The 23,532-nt window shown below is 38.0% G+C and overlaps 1 protein-coding gene across 4 annotated transcripts in view; it reads left to right on the top strand.

Moving 5' to 3' along the window:
- The first annotated feature begins 5,325 nt into the window (after positions 1-5,325).
- Positions 5,326-23,532, top strand: part of DDX60 (DExD/H-box helicase 60) — a 39,082-nt gene continuing 20,875 nt past the window's right edge. Inside the window, exons 1-18 of one of the 4 annotated variants that reach the window (XM_019614472.2) lie at positions 5,326-5,369; positions 5,859-5,901; positions 6,415-6,529; positions 7,018-7,395; positions 7,520-7,589; positions 10,501-10,678; positions 11,264-11,605; positions 11,991-12,098; positions 13,167-13,328; positions 13,898-14,056; positions 14,560-14,701; positions 16,122-16,283; positions 16,878-16,980; positions 17,702-17,817; positions 19,902-20,062; positions 21,059-21,311; positions 22,135-22,298; positions 23,340-23,504. In XM_019614472.2, coding sequence (XP_019470017.1) covers positions 7,032-7,395; positions 7,520-7,589; positions 10,501-10,678; positions 11,264-11,605; positions 11,991-12,098; positions 13,167-13,328; positions 13,898-14,056; positions 14,560-14,701; positions 16,122-16,283; positions 16,878-16,980; positions 17,702-17,817; positions 19,902-20,062; positions 21,059-21,311; positions 22,135-22,298; positions 23,340-23,504 — 2,649 coding nt within the window. In that variant the 5' untranslated portion in view covers positions 5,326-5,369; positions 5,859-5,901; positions 6,415-6,529; positions 7,018-7,031. Of the gene's footprint in view, positions 5,370-5,858; positions 5,902-6,414; positions 6,530-6,995; positions 7,396-7,519; positions 7,590-10,500; positions 10,679-11,263; positions 11,606-11,990; positions 12,099-13,166; positions 13,329-13,897; positions 14,057-14,559; positions 14,702-16,121; positions 16,284-16,877; positions 16,981-17,701; positions 17,818-19,901; positions 20,063-21,058; positions 21,312-22,134; positions 22,299-23,339; positions 23,505-23,532 lie in introns of those variants that run through there. The other 3 variants (XM_019614471.2, XM_010709478.3, XM_019614473.2) reach the window with 3 other exon arrangements.

The following is a 23,532-nucleotide window of genomic DNA, read 5'->3' as shown; positions in this document are numbered from 1 at the left end:
CCAGTGCCTGATCACTCTCTGAGAGAAGAAGTTCTTCCTTATTTCTAACCCAAATCTCCTCTGGTACAACTTGCGGTCCTTTCCTCAGGTTCTGTTTGCTGCCTGGAGAAGAGGCCAAACCGCTCCTCATCACAGCCTCCCTTCAGGAAGCTCATCCCCAAGCCTATAGCATTGCATAGGGTTGTTGTGGCCAAAGTGCAGGACCTGGCACTTGGCCTTGCTGAACTTCATCCCATTCACCTTAGCCCAGTGATCCAGCTCATCTAGATCCTTCTGAAGGGCCTCCCTACCCTCAGGCAGATCAACACCACCTCCAAACTTGATGTCATCTGCAAACCTACTGAGGGTGCACTCAATCCCCTCAACTAGGTCATCAATAAAGATATTAAAGAAGATGGGCCCCAGTACCAACCCCTAGGGGACACCACTTGTAATGGGTCGCAGCTGGACTTAACTCCATTAACCACTACCCTCTAGCCAGTCCCTTACCCAAAGAAGGGTACACCTGTCCAGGCCAAAGGCAGCCAGTTTCCCCAGAAGAATACTGTGAGAGACTGTGTCAAAGGCTTTGCTGAAGTTTAGGTAGACTACATCAACAGCCTTTCCATCATCTACCAGGCTGGTCACCCAGCTGTAGAAGGAAATGAAGTTGATAAGCATGACCTGCCTTTCATGAACCCGTGCTGGTTGCGCCTGATCCCCTGGATGCCACGCACATGCCATGTGATCTCACCCAAGATGATTTGCTCATAACTTTCCCTGGTACCGAGGTCAGGCAGACAGGCCTGTAGTTCTCCAGATCCTCCTTATGGCCCATATGGTTTATTAGCTGCAGAAAGAGATTATTATTGATGGGGGAGGTGTTACGGTAGCCTTTACCAACATGAAACAAACACACCTCAGCTTTTTCAAAATCTTCAACTAATGCTGGAAAAACACCATTGTCAACTCTGTCACTCTAAGCTAGAGTGCTTGCTCCGTTGCCCTCAAACCAAATTTATGTAAATGTTTATCCTGCCACGTTAGCTGATAAAGACGATTGCACTATTGGGAAAGTAGTACAAAGAGCAGATGTAGATTAGAATGGTTATTTATATGGTATTTCATAGTCCGCTTATTTTCCAGTGTGATGTTAGTCTCTCAATTAATTCACATGTTCTCTCCACTGTTATCTCAGAACTGGCTAGTTCTTTGACCTTACAGCACAGTTCCTTATAAAAATAACATTACATACATTAAATGTGCAAATGAAATGTATAGAAGTATGTTGATATAAATCCATATATTAAATGATGTAACTGCACAATTTGACAAACTGATGTTTCATAATGGCTAGATATTCCATTATATATTAATTTCTACTCAATTTCCATAATCCCTTTCCCTCCTGACAGGCATTTGCATATAAAATTAATTTTCATACTTGATTATCCTGTGACTTTTTTGCCCTATTACTCTTTGCTAAATAGGAATGTTTATTTGAGGAAGTGTGGCAAACCCCTTTGGCTACTGTTCTTGATGCATTCACATTACTAACTAGTAGCATTTAGGAAATGCATTTTTTTTCACAGAATGTTAAGCAAATTCAAGTATCACTGGATGTAATATAAATCTTAACATTAAAGAGCAGATATTCAGTTTGAGTATTTTCATCTGAATCATATTCTTTGTAGATTAAGATATAGTAGATAGGGATTGTGTCGCAGTTATTGGAAAGATGGCTTTGTTGGGAACAGCAAAAAATAATTACTTTGGACTAAAAGTCAATAAATAACTTTATAATTTTAGTAAAATAATCTGATTTTAATACAATAGTTCAAGATTAAATTTATTCATATAATAAGTATGTTCCTGGCCAAGGATTGTGATTGTTTTATAAAAATGTGAAAATGTCTAAGTGTGGAGAGTGACTCTCAGTCTTAAAGCCCTACAGTAGAAGAAGGTTCAGAGGAGATGGGCAAGGGCAATGTGCCCACGAAGCTCACCAACTAGTGCAGATGGGACTGACCATCTGTTGAAAATCATCAGACTCCCTCAACACAAACAGAAAGGGAAGGTAGACTTTGTTGTAGGCAAACAGAGATCAACAGTTAAGTGGTTTAAATGTTTCTGCTCAAGTTCATGGAAAAAAAAAAGAGCGTCCCCAGGTTAGCCAGATGAGAAATGGGGTAAGGGAGAAGGAGTAAATACGTGGCTCAGTCCAGCATAGAGTACAAAAACTAAACAAGAAAAATAATTTTGAAAAGAAAAATGGCCTTGAGCTGGTTTCAACACAGATTACTTCTCACTAATAGAGGATGCCTAATGTCACGACTGAATGTTCTAGAGAGACTGGTAATGGGAATCACATTGGTATTATGGTTGCACTGTGTATTGCAATCACTACATTTTGCTAAACATACTTGTCCTGTATTTTCATAATAATGTTTGGATCAGAAATTTCTCCACTCAGGTATGCACTCATCTTTCCACCATAGCTAGTGAATTTAGAACTAGATTGCCATTTGAGGCAAAAATTATGCAGTAATCAAATATGTGCATTTATTATAAGGAGAGAGCTTAGCTTAGGTAGGTGGTTTCTGACAGCTTCAAGGAAATGTTGGAAAACATATTTAGTATTCCTTGAGACAAAGTAACCACGTTTCTATTTATGAAGAGATTTAATTGACAATATATTGGACGGAATCCTATTGTTATAAGAATTTTCACAGGGATTCTACGAAGATGCAGCATATGCTGATTCTCTATATGCACTTGCCCCAGCAACAGGCATAATGTGACAAGTCAGTACTGTGGCATTTCTTACCAGCAAGAAGATTTGTTCTCCTTCACATGGAGTTAGATCTCTGGCATTCCTGCTTAACCCGGTTCTGGAGTTAGGCCTACCTGCTGCCAGCTCAAGTCATTTCTCTGTCTTGAATTGCTGAGCAATGATCTTTTGTAAGTTGTATCTAGGTTTTTATTTTTTTTTTCTTTTAAGTGCAGCTATAGCATGGTTCATGTTTGAATGAATTGTGCCTCAGCTCATCTCATGCTTTATGTAGGAAATCTGTGAGACACTGGTAGGTTAGCCTTGGCCATCTGTGAGTTGTTCACTCAGCTGCTTTGCATTCCCCCTTCTCAACAGGATATGAGAGAAAATTGGATGAAAAAGACAGAGAAACTACTTACCAGTTGGCATTACAGACAAAACAGTCTTGACTTTAAGAAAAAATGCTTTAATTTATTGGCAATTAAAATAGATGTCAAACAAAAAAACATGAAGGAAGATCCTTAATATAATAGAAATCTTTCTCAAAGATTAGAGATTGTCTGCATACTTTTATCAGTTGACCCACAGTTTCAACTACTGCTATTTGGTTTTTCAAATTCTCCATCTTGCTTTTTTGAGCATGTTTCCTCATCTGTTATTTTATTTAATACAACTTTCCTTACAAAAGAACATACCCTCCCCCCAACCTCCTTTTACCCAGGTCAACTTCACTCCTTTACCAGTGACTCCTTACGTGGTACATAAGAGATGGCAAGTGCTTACAGTCAGGACATAACAGAAAAAATAACATTTCCTCTGCCATTTCTTCTTCCTCACACTTTTCCCTTTCTTCACTGTGGGCCCTTTCCATGGGCTGCAGTCTTTTAGGATAATCTTTTGCACCTTGACCACAGTTCTTTTAGGGCACATCTACTTCCTCCAGTATAGTGTCTGCTTTTTTTCTTCTTGTTGTTGTTGGTTTTGTGTAGAGTTTTTAACCCTTTCTTAAATGTATTTTTGCAGAGATGAACCAGCTTCCTAGAAAAGTAAGGTTTGGTTTATCTTTTGGTAGGGTCATCTTTTGGCAGATCTAAAATGCACTTTTTTCAGCCAAAACACATAATCCAGAGGAATTCAAACCTGTTGAAAAATAATTTCCCATTTAATCTGGGAAAAGGAAATAGTTCTCATTATTTACTAGATCCTTACCTGTAAAAACAACAAACAAACAAACAAACAAACAATGACAACAACAAAAACAACCCACAAACAAAAAAATAACCACATGCTGAGGAAGGGGAGCAGGAGGTCATCTTTGTCAGCTAAGCAGCACAATTATGGAGCACAACTGGAGCACTGTGCTACTGTATTGTAAAAGATATCTTTCTGTTGGGCTACTGCAATCTTTGGACTAGTGTCAAAGGAAAAGAGGGGTGTAGGAAAGACGTCTATCCTGCTTATGAGGCAAGTGCTATTTGTCAGCTGTCTCCAGGTAGACTGCTCCAAAGTTCCCTGGATCCGTAAGGAGACAAATTATGTGTGTGTAACCCTAGAGGATTTTTTTTTTGCTGTATCTTGTATAAGTATCTGATCTGAAGACAGTCTAGGTTTTTTGCCTCTCACCTGGACATTCTGATAAACTCTAATTTCCTAAATGATATCTTGAACGGTGTTTCGGTACCCAAATTCCCTCACGAATTGAGGCTTCACCATTTTAAACATGGGATTATGGATCCAGTGCTGTTCCTGCTAAAGGAATTGTTGAAAATGCAAAAACATGTCTAATAGATCTGTTCGTTTATTTTATATGCAATTTCTTACAGGCTGGTAGGAGTAGATGGCAGTAACTAAAGGGGCAGAAATAGGAATCACTATGTTCTGCACTGTGTACTGCAATGTACCATAGCAATATTCTTAAGTAAGGCAGTAATGGATTTTCACAGCATCACAGAATCACAGAATGGCCAGAATTGGAAGGGACCTCAAGGATCATGAATCTCCAACCCCCTGCCACATGCAGGGCCACCAACCTCCACATTTAATACCAGAACAGGCTGCCCAGGGCCCCATCCAACGTGGCCTTGAACACCTCCAGGGATGGGGCATCCATAGCCTCTCTGGGCAGCTGTTCCAGCACCTCACCGCTCTCTCTGGAAAGAACTTCCCCCTGACATCCAACCTCCCTCAACATCAAGCCACTTCCCCTTGTCCTGCAGTTATCTAGCCTTTCAAAGAGTTGATTCCCTTCCTGTTTGTAGGCTGCCTTTAGGTACTGAAAGGCTGCAATGAGGTCACCCCGCAGCCTTCTTTTCTCCAGGCTGAACAAGCCCAGCTCCCTCAGCCTGTCTTCGTAAGGAAGGTGCTCCAGTTCCCTGATCATCCTCTTTTGGACCCATATTTGAAGCAACCAAGATCTGAAAAGTGCAAACTAACTCAAACAAAGAAATTATAACGATACTTCACAGTGCTGTATTCAGTGACCCAGCCTTCAAGCACGTAAGAAATGAAACATGAAACTGACACTGGGAATAGAAACCGAAAGCGGGTGGAATAGGTGGTGACAACTCTTTAAAAGCAGGAGGTAGCTGGTGGTGCAGTGAGCGCTGAGTGGCAGCAGGTACAGTCCTGGCAGGGGCTTTGTTGGAGGCTGTGGATGGGGTTGCACTTAGGGTTGGGGATAAGATTACAGGGTTGAAGTTTGGCTTATGGTTAGTTCAAGGGCTGAGAATGGCACTGGGGCTAGGATTGGAGTTTAATTTTGGGGCAGGGAGTGAGAGCTTGAGCTGGTGCTGAGTTTGCATTGGAGTGTGGTTGGAGTTGGATTTAGAGCTGGATGAAATTTTTCAACAGCATGCCCAGGAGCACCATGGAGGTGGTAGAGGCAGGGTCTGAGCCAGCTGGTTTTGTCTGCCCACACCATGGCTCCAGACACTTCAGATGTAATCATGTGCACTATAGAAAAATGCTAGCATAGTGAAGTGTTGGAATCTTTTTCTTTTCTCTCTCTCTCTCTCTTTTTTTTTTAAAGGAAATATGACAGTCCATACATGTTTATATATAGATATAGTTCTGCTTTCTTTGAAAACATTTGACTTTACATTTTCAGATATAGAAAGGAAACTCATGAAGTAATGATTGACAATTTCTAGGTAAGTAACTATTTCAGCTATCAAAAATATGATTATTCTGAGAACAGTGTTCTCAGGCCTTTAATATGGCCTTTTTATTTTAAATAATAAAACATTGAAAAATATCAGGCTTATTGCTATCTTGACAAAAAGTACGTGTGCAGATGCACAAAAAGTATGCGTATGAACTGCTTACATTTAATGAAAATTGGTGTTAAAGTTCAAATTCAAGTTGCATTAAGCACATCACTATAATATAGCACAGTGCTAATGTTATTTTACAAGTAGATACCAGTAAAATGCAGAAAAAATGCATATGTATATTTCTTACATTTATATACATGTATTTACATGGATATACACATATATACTAACATATGGCATATGTAAGTATATATATACTAATATATAACATATACATATGTGTTCATAATTACATGTGTATATATACATATATACACACACATATTCATGTATACATGCAGGGCGCATGCAAAGTTAACTAAAGCTGCTCTTTGTTCTGTTGTTCTTTAGCTCAAAGGAATAGAATACCATGACCTTGTAATGGGAAGAGTTATCCTAACTCGTATAGTTGTATGATTATGTGAGATTTGATAATCTTACCACTGGAAAAAAGAAGAAAGAAAAGGTAAAAGAAATGGGTTTGATAACAAACCATGATCAATGTGTCATGCAATGGAAACATTGTTGGTCTACTTGAGAGTGGAGAAGCAAGTGCAAAGTGTATACAAGTCACTCAGAAATGGGGATCATTCCTTGGAGCATGCCATATCTGTACATGACATCCCTTATAGATAATATAGCAATTTATGATTCACCCTCACGAAGGATCCTCAGATGGAAAGAAAAAACAAATACGTAATCGTCTTGCTCTTCTTTGGCAGACTTCAGCAGTGACAAAAGCTGATATTTTCCATATCCTTTATAAAAATATTTATTAGTTTTAAAACAAAAACATGTCTCGTAGGGATGATCATAAAATGCTTTCTGATTTTTTTCAGATGTTCTTCCAATCTGATTATGAAGTAGATAACTTAGTAGTACAAGCCACAGAGTTTACCATATTTCCTGAATGTTCTCTCTTGATTCTTTAGAATTTTCTTTTGTGGATACTAGAATCAAGATCTGCGATGGATTCTGCAGAAGATAATTTCAAGAAGGCTGCTCATGATTATTCAAGTGAGAGTGCTGATAGTGATGATAACGATAGCAAGTGTGTTGATAGTGAGAAAATAAACTTCACTGCAACTGAGGAAGACAAAGAGAGTGAGAGTACGAGTGACAGTGATGAGGAGGATGCAACCGATTATGATGAAGAAGCAGCTGTTGTGCAGATGCTTAAAGAAAAGGAAGACAGAGAAAAAGAAGATGAAGACCCGGATCATGGTGAAATTTATTGTATCTCAACCACTGATGAAGTGATACGGCATGAATCACAAAATGAAGGCAGGGATTTCAGAGTTTTCCAGAATAAATTGAATTCCCAAAACCTTGGTAAGGAGCTGCTGCCATTTTAAACTTGGATCTAATTTTTTTCTTGCTGTGTCCTACCTTTTGGCTCTTTTGCAGTTAATTGGTGGGTTATGGCTCTCTCAATAACCGTATCTGTTTCCTTTAGAAATAAGAAAACATCGTGAAATTCTGATGAAACTGAAGCAAAACATTTGGCCATCTCTATCAAAAGCATCGTAAGTGGAGTTCACTGAAAGAAATAGAGTTAGATGTAATAGAAACAGTTTCTTTGAACTTTTTAGACATCACAGTGTATTATTCCCTAGTGTTATTGTCACCAGGCAAAAAACCTGGAGGTCTAGGGCATGTTTAGGAATTAATACTTCTCCCAGCAACATGAAGGAAGATCCTTAATATAATAGAAATCTCTCTCAAAGATTAGAGATTGTCTGCATGCTTTGTGAGCTGACCCACAATTTCAACCATTGTTATTTTTTCAAATTCTCCATCCTGCTTTTTTGAGCATGTTTTGTCATCTGTTGTTGTATTTAATACATTTTTCTTTACAAATTTTTCTGTATTATATATATCTGCTGTGCCTCTTATGCATTTATTCTCATGCATGATCTCTTGCATCTCCAGATTCCTTTCCCTGCAGTGCTGGAAAGAGTTAAGTGTAGCACAATCCATATAGACAATGAAATGCCTTCTCTGCTTCTGGAGCTGACATGTCAAGGAGATTAGCATTAATTAAAGGTAGACCATTTAAATGTATGAGACAGGTTTACATAGCTTTGTTCTTGCTCACTCTATCTGATATCAGTCAGGGTGTACAACCAGAGCCTTTTGATCCCAGTCAAAAAGACAAGCTGTACCTTAGGTGTGGATCAGAGGTGAGGTGTATCAGGCAATTTTAACAACCTTGAAGAAAATAAGCACAATCTTACCATTAGAGTATGGCTGTTCCCATAATATGTAGTAGCATTGTAATCTTACATATTACACTGCATATTACATAGTAATATGTAACAGACAAACATCAAAAAAGGGAACCTTTACTGGAAGGACTCGCTTGTTCCTCTGGACCTGTGAAAGTTCTTTTGCCTATTTGGCCTGTCCAGGGGTAAAACAAAACAAAACAACAAAAAACATAGTATCCCTGGCCTTTCACAGGTACTGAGAGAGCAGGAGAATGCAGTCAGTTCTAGGGTGTATTCAAAACTACTGAGATAGTGCCTACCTAGTACTACCATTGTCACAGTGAAGAGGATTTGTCCGGATTAAGACTTATTAAGTCAAATGTTATCAAATGTTAGCAATACAACGACCATCTTTATCCCACATCTCCCCCTTTTCTATTAATAGAAAAAGAAGCACAGTTCAGAAACAATTAGCAAACCAAACAAGTAGCAAACCAAAATTAACACACTGACCAAACGATGGGCTCTTTAGAGTACAAACACTAAGTCCATGTTAACCAATTCGTGACGATTCCAGATCTTAAGATTTCTTGGTGAGGCAGCTTGACAAACAAGGTGTGACTTGATGGTGAGTGTCCAAACAGCTGCTGGAAATGCAGTGATCACGTTACAGCCGGTGCTGAGATTTTGACCAAAGTGCTTGTAAATTGGGGGGCTCTCTGTTATCCACTGATTTAGAAAATTAAGAACATAACATGCTTTAGCTATTTTGTCCTGAGGGGTCATACCCACACTCCCCCTTTTTTGTTTATTAGCCATCTGTTACCACACTATAAAACAATAGCACTAATTATATTAATAACATAATCATCTTAACACAATCAAAACCTTGACTGATAATGCACTAAACATAAGAGTTACATAGAAGCTCACGGTTTTTTGAGTCAAGATATACACACTTACACAGGCATTTATTTTAGGCAATTCCATAAGTGGGAAATGGAAACTTTCCAAGCTAATATAGTATTACTTATTGACCATTGAGAGATGGCAAACCACTGAAAGGAGAGAGAAGAAACGCCGATGTGGTTGCAATAGGCAGTGCCAGCAGGGTGTCCCCTACTTCAAAGTGCATTTTTCCTTTATCACCCATCGCAGACTCTCTCCTGCTTTTATTCTTCTCAGGGTCTGCAGGGTTTTTTCCACTTGTGCTCCACATCTGCATGGCCAGTGCATGATACAGAGCCCAGGTGGAACACCTGCTTGAAAAATAGAACAAACCACTGAATTAGATCTCTCTATAAAACAAAATACAGAACGTTTCTTTACAGTTATAGCCTCATCCTGGGTCCTTCCAGGTCCTGAATTATTCTTGATGTAGCACAGAATAAGAGGCACCCATATCAGAAAATAAACCTCTTTACCCTGCTTTCCCAGCTGCTTTCAGTCCAGGGAAACTCTTCCTGAGCCCTTCCAGGTTCTCCCTTCCCTCTCCCCAGAGGGAATCTCTGGGTCCTCAGGCCCTGTTCTAGTGCAGCAACAGTAACGGCTGCTATTGTTCTTCCCAATTTCCTTACTTCCCTGCTATCTCTGTTTCCCAATCCATTTTTTCCAGATCCCTCGCCTTTCTTCTCGGTAAGGACATCCCTGTTACACCTTGCTCAACTTTGCCTTCCTCAGCCTGTGTTTTTTTCCAAACCCTTTTCACTTTCACAAAGGACTTTTATTGTAGGTACTCAGAGCCTTTCGTACCCGCGCATCACAACAGTTTTCCTGCGCAACCGAGTCTGGTAACATGTAAGGACTAGGCGCCTTGTGGCTGTTTAGGTCCGCCTCCATTTGTTCTTGAGCTTTACCACTCATTAGCAATACAACGACCATCTGTATCCCACACTGGGTGACATTTCTTTACAGAGCAAACTTCTGTAGAGCAAACATGGGCAAGAGGTGCTGCATAAGTCGCAGAAGCTTCAGATACTACAAAAGAAGTTAGAGTTGTAGAGGAGAGAGTTGCTTACACGATCAATAACTGTAAGGAATTCAAGCTCTTTGGAACGAGGCTTAGACTCAAGAAAAAATGGTTTTCCACGGATTTATTTCATGTATTTAATACTTGATTTAATTAATGAAAATCTTTGTTTTAAAAGCAATTATTAAGAAAGTTTCTTCCATCCTGTAACCACAACTTGGGGTAACATCATATACATACTATTTCTTTTTCTTTCAGGTTTGTCAGTCTGTTAAAAGACTTTGTTGAGTCTGAATTCTTTGTGATAGATGGGGATTCCTTACTTCTTATGTTCTTAAATGAGGAAGTACAACATCTAACACTATTTTACCTAATTGAATGCTTTCTGCATGATTTCACTCAAAAAGGAGCAAAATACATTATTGTTTTCTTCAAGGTAATTTATCAGTCACATTATTTGTTTGTTGTTTATACCACTACAGTCTTTCAAAAGCAACTGTTTGGTTATAATCAGTTTCAGGAAACATGAGTATGTCAACAAATAAAAAGATAAGTGACGTTCACCAGGAATAACATCAAGTTTTTTTTCTCCATCACATGCTTTTGTATGGAATTTGTTTTGATTTTTTTCAGCAATATTTTAGAAATCAGTATTATAACTCATACCATTTTTCACTATGCAATCTACCATTAAATCCTCCAAGAATGGCTGGTATGCCTATACTCATTGCCTTGTAGATGATTTTCACCATAATTTTCTTGCATCATGCAGCGTTGGAAACCCATAAAGACTTATATGTCTGAAAATTAATTTTGATTGAATTTGCTAGACAAGACTAGAGCAAAATGACTAGCAGTGTACAGAAGAACCTTAATGATGTGTCATGCAAAAGAACATTATAACACTTCGGAAAATGTGAATAAAATTCAAATATATGCTTGTATAGTATTAATATGATCAGAATTTGAATGTGATTTACTGGAATGTACTGAATAATGTCATTGCTTTTGTTTTCCACAGGATGTAGAGCAAATGTACTTCCAGAATCCTCAGTTTCTTTTCTTACGTACTGCATTAATAGAACATCTGAAGCACAACACGTGCATCACCATTCACACAGAATTTTCCAATTGTTTTTCACCACAATGGGAGATTTTTCTGAAGAAATCCTATCCTTATTTCATCATCATATCTGACATAGGTCTGACCTCTCTCCAAACCAACTATCTGACTATTTTTATTGCTCATTCACTGTCAAAGAAAATCAATGTTGTACATGCTTTTGGACAGGAATATGACACTCTTAGAGTTTATGGATATCATCTTCAGAGTATGTGGAAACACAGAATTTTTTTTCAAAAGGTAAATTAAAAACAACTTCATTGTTGGTTTGCAAATAAGGATGCTAGGTCTACCTAACAGATTTAATTAAAATATCTCATTATACATATTATATTTTATATATTAAAATCATAATGCGTTGATACATGGCTCATCTAATTGTCTTGAAAGTCTTAACAGGAATATATTTTGATTGGCACAAATTCTTAAGTCTTAATTGACTTTTAATATATCAGACTAGTGTTTAACTGAGAATTGTAATGTTTAAAGGTTTTATTTAGAGTAAGTATTTCTTGGATGGTGAGGCTTTATGTACGTATGAATGTCTTCTGTTAGTGTGGCTAGAAGTCCCTGATGCACTGTATCAGCTGACTTTTGCACATGATTTGCCTTCTGCTCTTCTTAGTATGAAAAAGATCTGCAGTGTGCCTGTGAAGCCATAGTCAGGTACAAAGAACTGTCCATGTACCTGTATGGACCTCTCAAGCTGAGCCTGAAAAGCATAAAAAATGAGGTAATTTGACCTCTTTCACCCTTTTTCTGGTGGTGGTGTTTTTGTTTCTGTTTTTTTTTTCTTCCCCCCTCAGGTTGACTGCCTTGCTCCATTCCTTTAACTAAAATTTTCTCCTATCTGAATGGGGGGCTCTCTTATTCTGAAGTGATACCCTGAGGATGGGAAGGTTCTCTCTGTGCCCACTCTTCTTCACAGTGGCTTGAAGTTGTTTCTTCTTTTATGTTCACTAAAGTAGGATACTTCAGCTGGAATTTGGCTGGGAGGATCCTGCTTGTGGGGTGTTTCTGCTGCTGTGGCAACTACTTTTGTCTTGTAGAAGATGGGAACTAGTTCATTCTTTAATCTAATCTTAGAATATTTTAACTTAAAAAAAGAAAAAGAAAAAAAATCTTGTAGAATGATTATTGATTTTAGTGCATAATATACCTTTGCCTTTCCCCTGACTATTTTATGACTCTTCTTCTGCTCCTGTTGAGAGCAACAGCAAGGCTTCCTTGGGCTTGAAAGGGAATGGAACTGAGTTAAGCAAGCTGACTTTTCAGTTTGAAAAAAAATGTTGCTTGCAGGCATCTTAAAGTGAGCAAGAGGAGCACAGCTGCCTGCCTGCTGCAGCTATTTCATTTTATTGTAAATATTTTTCCTGAGGCCAGCTCTTGATACTCGGGAGAAAGAATGCACTGGGGCACAGGGAGGACAGGCAGCTGCTCTCTGTGTGCAGGAGGCTGCAGGAGATGCCCTAAGGGCCAGAAGGTAGGGCCCTATAGCCGGGGCCTGTCCTCTGATCCCAGCTAGGAGCTGGGCAGCTGGAGACACTGGGGCAACTTTAGCCCTGTCTCTGCCTCTGGCCCTGGGGTCTGAAATGGAGTCCAAGGTCATTTGTAGGGTTGGGGGAGACCTAGGGGCAGCAGGGAGTTCCAGAGCCATTGATGTCCTCATGGAGATGACAAAAAAGGCTATTTTTACCAATGATTCAGCACATTTTTCCTCTGTAGTTTTCATATAGTTTTTCACCTGTGATGGAACTCTGTAAAAGATAAGAGTTGTCCACTTTGTTTTGGTGATTTGCAGGTTTACCAGACTGTCCTTCTGTTGAAAAAGCTGTGGCCTGAAGGATCTGACATTCGTCGTGTGACCTGTGTTCTTACTTGTGCAGTGGGATTAAAACTGTACAGTGACGTGCTGGAAAGTGCACATGCTTCCTTGGGAGCAAAACCGGAGCAATCAGAAAGAGTAAGAAGTTTAGAAACATCTTAGCAGAAACTGTGACTGTAAACATGTTGATAACAGGAGAGATGCCTTTTCCAGATGCCAAAAAGACACGGCCATCTGCTTCCTTCTGCTTGCAACTAGGAGTCTGGTTCAGACAATTAGTAGAGCCACAGCTTCTGCAAAGGAGCATCATCTGTCTGTGGGTTTTACTGTGCCCCATGCAACAGTGGCTATTCCAGGGGAAAGTTATACCTTAAGAGTGATTACTTCCATGGGATGTTTTACTGTAGAACATTGCTGAAGTCATTGTTTACCTTATATCCAGTAGACTTCACAGGAGAATATGCTTTTCCTCATATAAGCAAGGCATTTCAGGAGGAAGGTTTCTTTCTAGATCCAAAGAGTCATGATATCACTTTTGTGACCATACTAGAAGCCTTGTTTTTTAACGCAGAAGCAGTACATCAGTAGTATTGTGTGGAGACATTTTCAGTGGACTAAAGGACACATACATCAATATGGCTGAACTGCTAGTGATAAGCACAGATGGATTACTGTGTTCAATTTTATTTTCCATCATCTCTCGACAGGAAAGAAGTAAACCACTATCTCCGGAAGAAGCCACTGACCTCTGTAGAATGCAGTGTCTTACAACAGTTTTTCTTCTGCATATGCCTCTTTCTCAGAGAGCTCAGATTAGGATCATGAAATCCTGCTGGACTAAACAAGTTTTACCCTTAATAAAAATGGTACGTACACAACTGTCTTACTTCTCCCATCATCTGGTGCATTTATCATTTCAGTTTTCAGTTTTTCTTTGTAAGTTGTTTTAGTAGTCTGATGAGATCAGATTAATGTAACCACTAAAAAGAAATCTCATCTGGTTCAGGAGTCTTGTAAGCTACAAATCAGTGGGCTAAGAGCTTTTGGGGTAATATCTCAGTGTAGTGACCAATGAATAGGCATCTGCAGTTGGCCAGTCCTAGTGTTAAAATACTGGACCAGATGGACCCTTATCCAGTATGGGAAGTCTTATGGCCAACCTTTGTATTATTGTGAAAGAGAGCTGTGAAGGCAGTTATCTAGAACTGTGCTACTAAATTGCTCCCTGATTACAGAGAAATAACGTTAACAACATGTTGATTTGCAGGCCCATAAAACCTGTAGTAATTAACTTTATTTCAGAGATGCTTTGATCCCTCCATGTGAAATGATGTTCCACAACAATTAACCGATGGCTCTATCTTAACAGCAACAGCTGTGTGCACATTTTGTTCTGAAACAGCTAAGTGATACAAATGATTGGAAACTGGATTTAACTTATCTGCCTGACTTAAATGATGATTCGCTGCTCAGAAATCTTGCACATTACTATGAGATTGAATACTCTGAAGGTATTTATCTTTGTTAAGCAGTTTTCTTTTGTGCATTTCTAACTTTATTAAGCTGCAGAATGTAAATAAAAATGCTTTTACAAGCATAGATCATAATTTTCTAATTATCTGTATGATAATGGATACATTTTATGGGACAATAGGGAAACATTTTTCATAGCCAACTCTAAAAAATCACACACAATTGTCTCACCAGAATTTATTCAGAATGCTTTCCCCTGTCCTATCTTCAATATACTTACTGAAAGGAAGCATAAGGTTTCTGGGTCACTGTTATTGGGCATTCTCCACTATTGTTTTAAAGCCAGTTTTCTATTCTGAAATTGTAGTGCACCATACTCAGCATGGAGACTAGATTATATCCATACTGTCACAGTGATATCTGAAATATTTTTAATCTTGTGATGAGATTGGTTCAGACAAAATCTGATATTATCTCGTACATACATGTATTTGGGAGCTGAAACTTTAAGAACATTATCATATGTGTTAAAAATAAAAAAAATGTTCAAAACAACTGACAGAGCAAGAGGCTATGAAAAATGTTTTGTATCAAAATTTCTTTCACAGTAATTCTGTTTACCTGACATCTTCTGTAAGTGCACTAGCAGTCAGTTTGTCTGATAGTAAAAGAGAACTTTTTCTTTATGTATCAAGTCATAAGATGTTCTGCATGCACCTCAATAAAGCAAAGGTAGAGGTTTTAAAGGAAACATGAATATATGATTTCTAATATTTATTGAGCACTGAAAATAAAATTCTGAATTAAAGATCCTGCCCTGCAGGTGGGATCTTTCACCTGGAGGTGAAAGAAAGGTGTATGGGAACTGTTGAGTCATGACCTGAACCTCTGATTGATCACCTGGGAAAGGACTGAGTCAGCCCTGGAGCACAGGTGAAGGCAATTCAGCTGTGTGACCAGAAGGGGTGGAGCCTGGCTGCACCTCTCCTAGACTCCATTTAAGGGCTGACTGCCACTAGGGGAAGGGTTTCTTTCTGGAGATCCCTCCTCTGTTGTGTCCTTCCTATGAACCTATGATCTTTGGATACAGGTGAGCATTCCTTCCCTGTTTGTTTCTTTTCCTATTTTCATGTTTGATCTTTCCAGCTGTAACATCAACTGTAACAGAAGTTTAACTCTTCAACTGTGGAATTCCATGAACAGCCTAAACCTAGATTTCTGTACAAAATACAGTTTCTTATACCCTGTCCTAATAAAAACTGATGATGTATGATATCCTGTTTTCATTTATTCCAATTTCTAAAGACTTGAATGGAATTGAACTCTGTGCCTGATGCTGCACAAGTAAAGCAGGAGGATGAGTAGGTTCTCTTTAAGGAAACTACAGCTGTGATGCTCCAAATTTCTTTCCTCTTCCCTTCTTTCTTTTCTATTCATTTTTTTTTCTCTCATGTTCAGGATTAGAGTTCCAAAAGGAATTGGGGGAAGAAATGGATAAAGAATACAGGTTTTTATGGGACACCGTAACCAAACTGACTGTGAACTATGATTTTGGAGATGCTTTCCCAATACGAAATACTTCTCAAATATTTATTGATCATCAGCAGACATCATTTAGAGGTACAGAAAAGTCCACAAATTAAACAGTTATAAATACAACCTTAATTACTGTCACTGCGAGCTTTGGAAGTAGTGATCTTATTTTATCTTGATCACAAATCTAACCTATTCTTGATGGCTCCTCTTTCCTTTCATCCCACTTGCAAAACTGGCAGATTTCATCCTTATGGCTAAAATTCTGACTCCACTGTAGACAGAACAAGTATTGTTACTGACTTCCCAACTACTTACTTTCTGTTCCAGTGTTTGCTAGCCTGTTGCATGCATTGTAAAAGACATTATGACAAGTGTAAGATATACAATAGTAAAGGTATAATGAATGATAATAATTAAATGGCATTCAGGAAAGTAGTGTAGGAGTATAAAATAAACTATGAGACTACCAAATCAGAGGCAGTCGTGCTTGCTTGTTTCCCCTTTTGCCTGTACTTGAGAAAGAAAAGAAACAGGGGAACTGGTGAATTGCTGCTTGCTTCTATGTTTTGCTTTTTTGAATTTCATTTTTACTGCATCTTGACAGAAATTTGAAGATATGGTATGAAATTGTACATATTTTTAATCTAATACTGTTCATTCTCTTTTTATTTTATAAAGTCTGTGATGAAAAAATTCCTGATATAGGACTAATCCCATTGAAATCTGATCTTGTTGAAGAATATGCTGGTGATGTTTTGAAAGACCTACCTGTTTTAGAAAGGTACATATATGAATTTTGATTGTAATGTAGTAAGATTGTATGGGTTTGTTTCCCACTCCCCTGCACTGTACATCCATACTATGCTTAATTTGTGCAAGTTCAGAAATGCTTTTGCTGTGACTAGGGAAGATTTATATGTGCTAGTGTAAATATTAACAGGAGGTTCAGAACAAGAATGAGTAAGAATCTGTCATCTTATTTTCTCATAAGTTATTTTTTTGTGTTAGTCTTTCAAGATTCTTATTCTACATTCTTAAACACTTTCTTTTTAAACATGCAAATAGTATTTGAAAGGTTGCATCCTAAATTGCAAAGCTCAGGTTGCTTTCAGAAACAGAAAAATGTGGAATAACAGTACTGCATAGAAGTAAAGGATAATCTCTCTTAAGATTTGCCCTGCTGTGCTCTTTATGAAGGTGGGTTGTGTACTGCACAATGATTATTTTTAGCCAGTTTGGGAAAACGGATGTGTTTCTGGGAGCTATGTAGTTACATTGCATTGTGACTTAACTGTATGAAAGTAAGTGGGGAAAAATGCAGTTTTAATTTGTTACCAAATCTTTCTGAGAAACTGAGGCTATCTTGACAAACTGGACTAGGATACTGGTTATCTGCCACTGTAAAATTCTTTTGATAAATATCTGGGGTTTGTATATGTTTTGAACATTTCATTAAAGATGCCAGAAAACCATTTTATTTTCTGCACTGTTTAATGTTTTAGCAATAATCCTGTAGTTACTTCACTTGCTAAATACAAAGAATTTGATGAGCTTCATCACTGGCATTCTGGCAGACCACTGACTGAGGAATATGAACGAGTACCATGCAATGCAGATGGTAAGAAATGCTACTAAAACCCATTTGTTTGTCTGAGCTAGAAAAATACTTTGAGGAGTGTCATTGTTTTAAAGGAGGACTTCTCATTTCATAAAATATTTGCAGCCATATAAGTATGTGCCAAAGTAGAACTACTGCAATAGCTGAATTATACTTAAACTGATGAGTTTGTGCACTATTTATATGCACTATATGTTATGTATTTTTTTATAGCTCTAAGGAGTATAATGGAGCATTCTTCAGTTGTTCATGATGCATTCCCTTGTGGTTGCAAACTGTTTCTCAGATATATGTGAACGAACTTTATGTACATCTGCAATTTAATGTTTAAATCTCTAGTTTGCATAATGCTTATTAAGCAAATTCATATATGGGCAAAATCAACTTAAGTGTTTGCAATGCACATGCATAGCCAATTGTATCTTGAAAACATACGTGAAAGAAGAAGAAAGCAAAAGTTATTTGCATCTTAATTATTAATGTTACACATTATAGTTTCTTTTAAGTTTTTGCACTTCCTGATAGGACAGTTTTTTTTCATTCTTATTTACACTGTGATTCCAACAAGAAACTTGGAGAGCAGTCACTTTGAGCATAACCTGCAGAAGAATAGCTAGAGCATCCTCTGTGATGTTGGAGCTGAAAGTTTATGTCCACTACTGCTGAAATCCTTTCTTTTCCATGTTTTGTATGAGTTCTCTGAACACTGGCTTGTATAATCTCAGTCTTGCATAAAACAGGAAGATTTTCTGAGATGGATCGTCACACTCAGAACTTAACTTCCTTTTTTTTTTTTTAAGGTCATAGAGAAATATGCAGTGCGGTACTACAGGCTTGGGAGTGGCTGGAGAGCTGTGCAGACGAAAACTATGTAAGGGTATTAGTTAACAGCTGGTTGAACACAAACCAGCAGTGTGCCCAAGTGGCCGAGAAGGACAATAGCATCCTGGCTTGTATCAGAAATAGCGTAGTTAACAGGAGCAGGGATATGATTATCCCTCTGTGCTTGGCACTGGTGAGTCTGCAGCTTCCATGCTCTGTTCCATTTTGGGCCCTTCACTAGAAGAAAGACATTGAGGCCTTGGAGTATCTTCAGAGAAGCGCAGCTGAAGGAGCTGGGATTGTTTTCTCTAGAGAAGAGGAGACTCAAGGGAGATCTCCTGAAGGGAGGTTGTGGCAAGGTGTGGGTTGGCCTCTTCTCCCAAGTAACTAGCAATAGTACAAGAGGTAATGGCCTTAAGTTGTGCTGGAAGAGGCTCAGGTTGAATGATCTTAGAGGTCTAGTCCAACCTTAGTGCTTCAGTGTTTCTATGAAATACTTGAGGGGGGCCTACGGAAAAGCTGAGGAGGGGCTTTTCATAAGAGCAGGTAGCAACAGGATGAGAGGAATTGTCTTTAAATGGGAAGAGGGGAGACTGAGACTGGATATTAGGAAGAAATTCTCTACTGTGAGGGCGGTGAGGCACTGGAACAGGTTGTCCAGATTGACTATGGATTCCCCCTCCCTGGGAGCATTCAAGGCCAGGCTGGATGGGGCTGTGAGCAATCTGGTCTAGTGGGAGGTGTCCCTGCCTATAGCAGGGGTTGGAACTAGATGATCTTAAATGTCCCTTCCAACCCAAACTGTCCTATGATTCTATGACCTGAGTGCAGAAATACCTATGTGCTCAATATTGAGTAGCAAAAGTTTTCTTCCAGCAGCATTATTTATGTTCTGATAAGAGAGTCTTGCTTTCACAGAGGTCTTTGATTATTTAATTGCCTTTTGAAGACACCTCACTTTCCTTGACTGTGTTGCTCTAACAGTCAACTTGTTTCCTGCTTGTTAAGTTTTCCAGTAATTTTTGATGTTTGCCTGAAGTTGTCTGAATTTGAGTCTATGACTTACCTCTCAGATAATTGAAAGTACCATTCTGTGAGTCTTAGTAGCAAGCCTTTTTTGATACATGATTTGGTCTTTTAGTCAATGAAGTATTTTTGCTATATGAACATCTGCAAACTCATTGCTCAGTTATCTTCTCTTGGAAATAGTTTAGACTAAAATTCTGTTTGTGTATTTTTGAATCAATTGTACTTATTTGCAGCAAAGTCCAAAGATGCAGATGGAAGAAAACAAATTCAAAAGCTTCAGACTTTTCATCGTTTATATGGAAGCACTTTGGAAGGTGGCACTTCAAAGTTTATTGTATGCCGAAAGGATGCTTCAGGAAAGGCTGATGGTGCTATGAAAAAGACTAAAATACACGTGAGTATATGCAAATTGTTCTTTCCAAATCTACTTTATATTATACAAAAAAAAAAGCATATCTATTATTTGAATCCAAGCAATGAAATATTATGCTTTAAATGCATGACAGTTCTCAGTTGGGGGAACTTAATTATTTTGTATTATAAATTGAATTGTCTAATTAAAAAAAAAATTGTTTCTGTTTGGGAATATTGGCAATTATATTTTAAAAGGCATAAATAAAGAAAAAATATCAAGTTTGTAGAGGCTTGTGGGTTTTGGCTCGTGGCTGGTAATAGAATGTGGAATGAAGGAAACTGGAGTTCATCAATTTTATTTTACTTTAAGAAAGTACTGGGTAATACTATGAAATCCACTGTTTGGTTGCTTGTTCTGCTGCATCGTTTGGAGATGCTCACCATGAAAGGTTCTGTAAATATTGCTATTAGTTCTGCCTAAGAACATTTTCAGATATCACAGGGTATGTACTTGCACACTAATGAACAGGAGTGAGTAATATAAATTTGAATAATATTTCATAATAGACTGTAAGGTTTAGACTATCACCTGTTGAATCACCTGTAAGCCATATATAAATAATAATTTATTAAAGTAAGATGGAATTCTTAATTTTATTTAATGCATTTAAAAAAAATCTTTACTAGAATTACTACTATCTATAAGTTAAACAAAAAAAAAAATACAAAACAATCAAACAAAAAACCCCTCAGGTATCTGCTATTTATTTTTTTCATATTTGTGTGCTTTTATACTATTTGTGATGAAACTTTTTATTGATTTCTAGAGTAAAGATTAGGTAAGCTTTTGAGCAGCATGCTGTGATTCAGAGAGATTGTCTCCTTCAGAATTGAGTAATAATTTAAGGAGTTCTCAAATGAAGATGTACCACAAAGGTGAATTGCAAACTATAATGTATCTTGAGCTTATGGATTAGTTTTTTTCCAGATCATGCTTGCACATAACTGTGATTAATTTTGAAATTTTATTGGATAGAAAAGCAAAGCAGAAATAATTATGGAGGAAAACAACAGGCGACTAAAAGCTAAAGAAGAAAAGAGAGAACAGGAGCAATGGAAAACCTTGCAGATACCAATGGAAAAGGAAATAAAAGCAAATCTGACAGTTGGAATAAATAAATTGGAAAAGTTTCTCAAGACAGTTAAAAGTAAATCTGTGAAATTCAGTGTAGAAATGTCAGGATTGTCGGCCTGTGTAGAAGCATGGAAAAAACACTGCAGAAAACAAGGTATGGTAACCAAATGCATGTTCAATTTACAGCTTGCACTCACCTCAACCAAGAAAGTGAGTGCATCTGGACTTTCTCAGTAGGAATAAAAGCATGTAAATATGGACTTCTCCTGGGAGCAGTAATGGTGCTTTTAAGTATTCACAGGTATTAATCCCCATCTGCAATTTCAAAATCCCTCAAAGGAGACACAAGGAATCTATTGAAATTAGATTTCAGCTAATTTTCTTTTTCCTTCTAAACATTACATACATAATTTATTGTATATATCTGTAATGAGTATCAGTTATGCACACTACAGTGACTGTATTGAGATGAATTGTTAAGTAAACTGACAATCTGAATAATGCTGATTATCACCAAAATCCATGCTACTATCATTTGCTGTCTTCAGATTCACTAGAAACAACTTATCTCAACTTATTATCCAGTCTATCCTTCTGGTTGAATGTTTCTAAATACAACACTGGAAGTATGTTGGGGTGACCTGTAAACATTAGAGTGAAATATGTAGCTAATAGGATTGAGTAACAAACCTGAGTCAGTGAAGTAAAATGGGGAGCTTCTGTTATCAAATACATATAAGAAGGCAACTTCCTTTAATAGCTGAGTTAGAATTGTTTGGATGCTTGGTGTTCAGTGACAGAGGTTGCCACATGTGAGTTATGTTCTGGTTGTCTCTAATTTAAATGCATTTTTAAGTTGCCATAAACATGGCTGGATAGATAAGGTCTGTTCTAAAAATACCTAATATAGGAAGGCTCCCAGTGATACAATTGGCTGTCAAATAACTACTGAGTTTTGTATTTTTTTTTTTTGGAAGGAAACAAACCTGAAGATTTAAGCAGTGCTGTCCAAGTTATGAGAAGAATTCATATACTGCTTGAAAAATATCAAGATCTTTTGGAGAAATCACACTTACAGAAGCTGAGTCAATATCTACAACTTCTTGGATTTGAGAATTTGGCATGTACTCTGTCTGGCCAGGTAACTTTTTAGTCTTCATATAGCTTCATGTGATTTTCTAACCTTCTGCTAGAACAGATCTGAAGATGGGTAACAAGGCTGGTGGAGGGCTTGGAGAATATGGCCTACGAGGAGCAGCTGAAGGAACTGGGTCTGTTTAAGGAAAAGGAGGCTGAGAGGGAGACCTTACTGCTCTCTTCCAATACCTGAAAGGTGATTGCAGAAAGAGCGGGGTTGGTCTCTTCTCACGGTAACAGGTGACATGATGAGGAGAAATGGCCTCAAGTTGTGCCAGGGGAGGTATAGATTGGATATCAGGAAAAAAGACTTCTCTACAGAAAGGGTTGTTAAGCACTGGAATAGGCTCCCCAGAGAGATGGTTGAGTCACCATCCCTGGATGTATTTAAAAACGGTTTGGATGTGGTGCTCAGGGACATGATTTAGCAGAGGGCTGTTAGAGTTAGGGTAGGATGGTTAGGTTGTGGTTGGACTTGATGATATTGAAGGTCTTTTCCAACCTGAGTAATTCTGTGATTTTATGATTCTACATTGTAATGTGTAATGCTTTGGTAGTCAGCCTTCAGGATCAAGTATGTAACCACACACATCTATGAATAATAGAATTTTTATGTCTTAATGTATGGTATGCACACTTTACTTAAAAATATAAAGCTTCACAAAATTTAGAATAAGTCTTTATATTAGGTTTCTTTTTCTAGCTTGGATTCATTGCACAGAGTCACAGCAGGCTCAAGAAGAGACAGAAATATAGGATGAGAAGTATATACCTCGCAGTAGCTCAAGGAAGCCAAGCTCTGTCTGCTAGATGGTTTTGTTAGCTCATCTCACAACAAAAGCAACCACAATAATAGCTGCTGAAGACATTAATTACAAAAATGTAGCCTCCAGATATAACTCTAACATTAGGCTGTGACAGACAAAGTTGTTTAAAAATTACAATTTCATATATTTTTCAAAACTGTTAGAGTTCCACAGAGGGGGAAAAACATAACATTTTCTGAATCTCTTGCTAGTTTTCAAACCAATTTGAAATTTAATAGGCCTTACAGATGAGAGAAGAAAGAGATGATCGGAATAGAAGCAACTATGATGTTGAGGTGGGACCAGCTCGCTTTCAGCTGCAATACATGGACTATTACTTGCTCAGAGAAGAGAGGAATGATCCGGATCCCCGCGTGCAACACTTCATACCAGACACATGGCAGGTATTGAGGCAAATCCATTTGTACATAG

The sequence above is a fragment of the Meleagris gallopavo genome, chromosome 4, assembly GCF_000146605.3.
Source record: "Meleagris gallopavo isolate NT-WF06-2002-E0010 breed Aviagen turkey brand Nicholas breeding stock chromosome 4, Turkey_5.1, whole genome shotgun sequence".
NCBI classification, from domain to species: Eukaryota; Metazoa; Chordata; class Aves; order Galliformes; family Phasianidae; genus Meleagris; species Meleagris gallopavo.
This window is presented reverse-complemented; position numbering and strand designations above follow the sequence as displayed.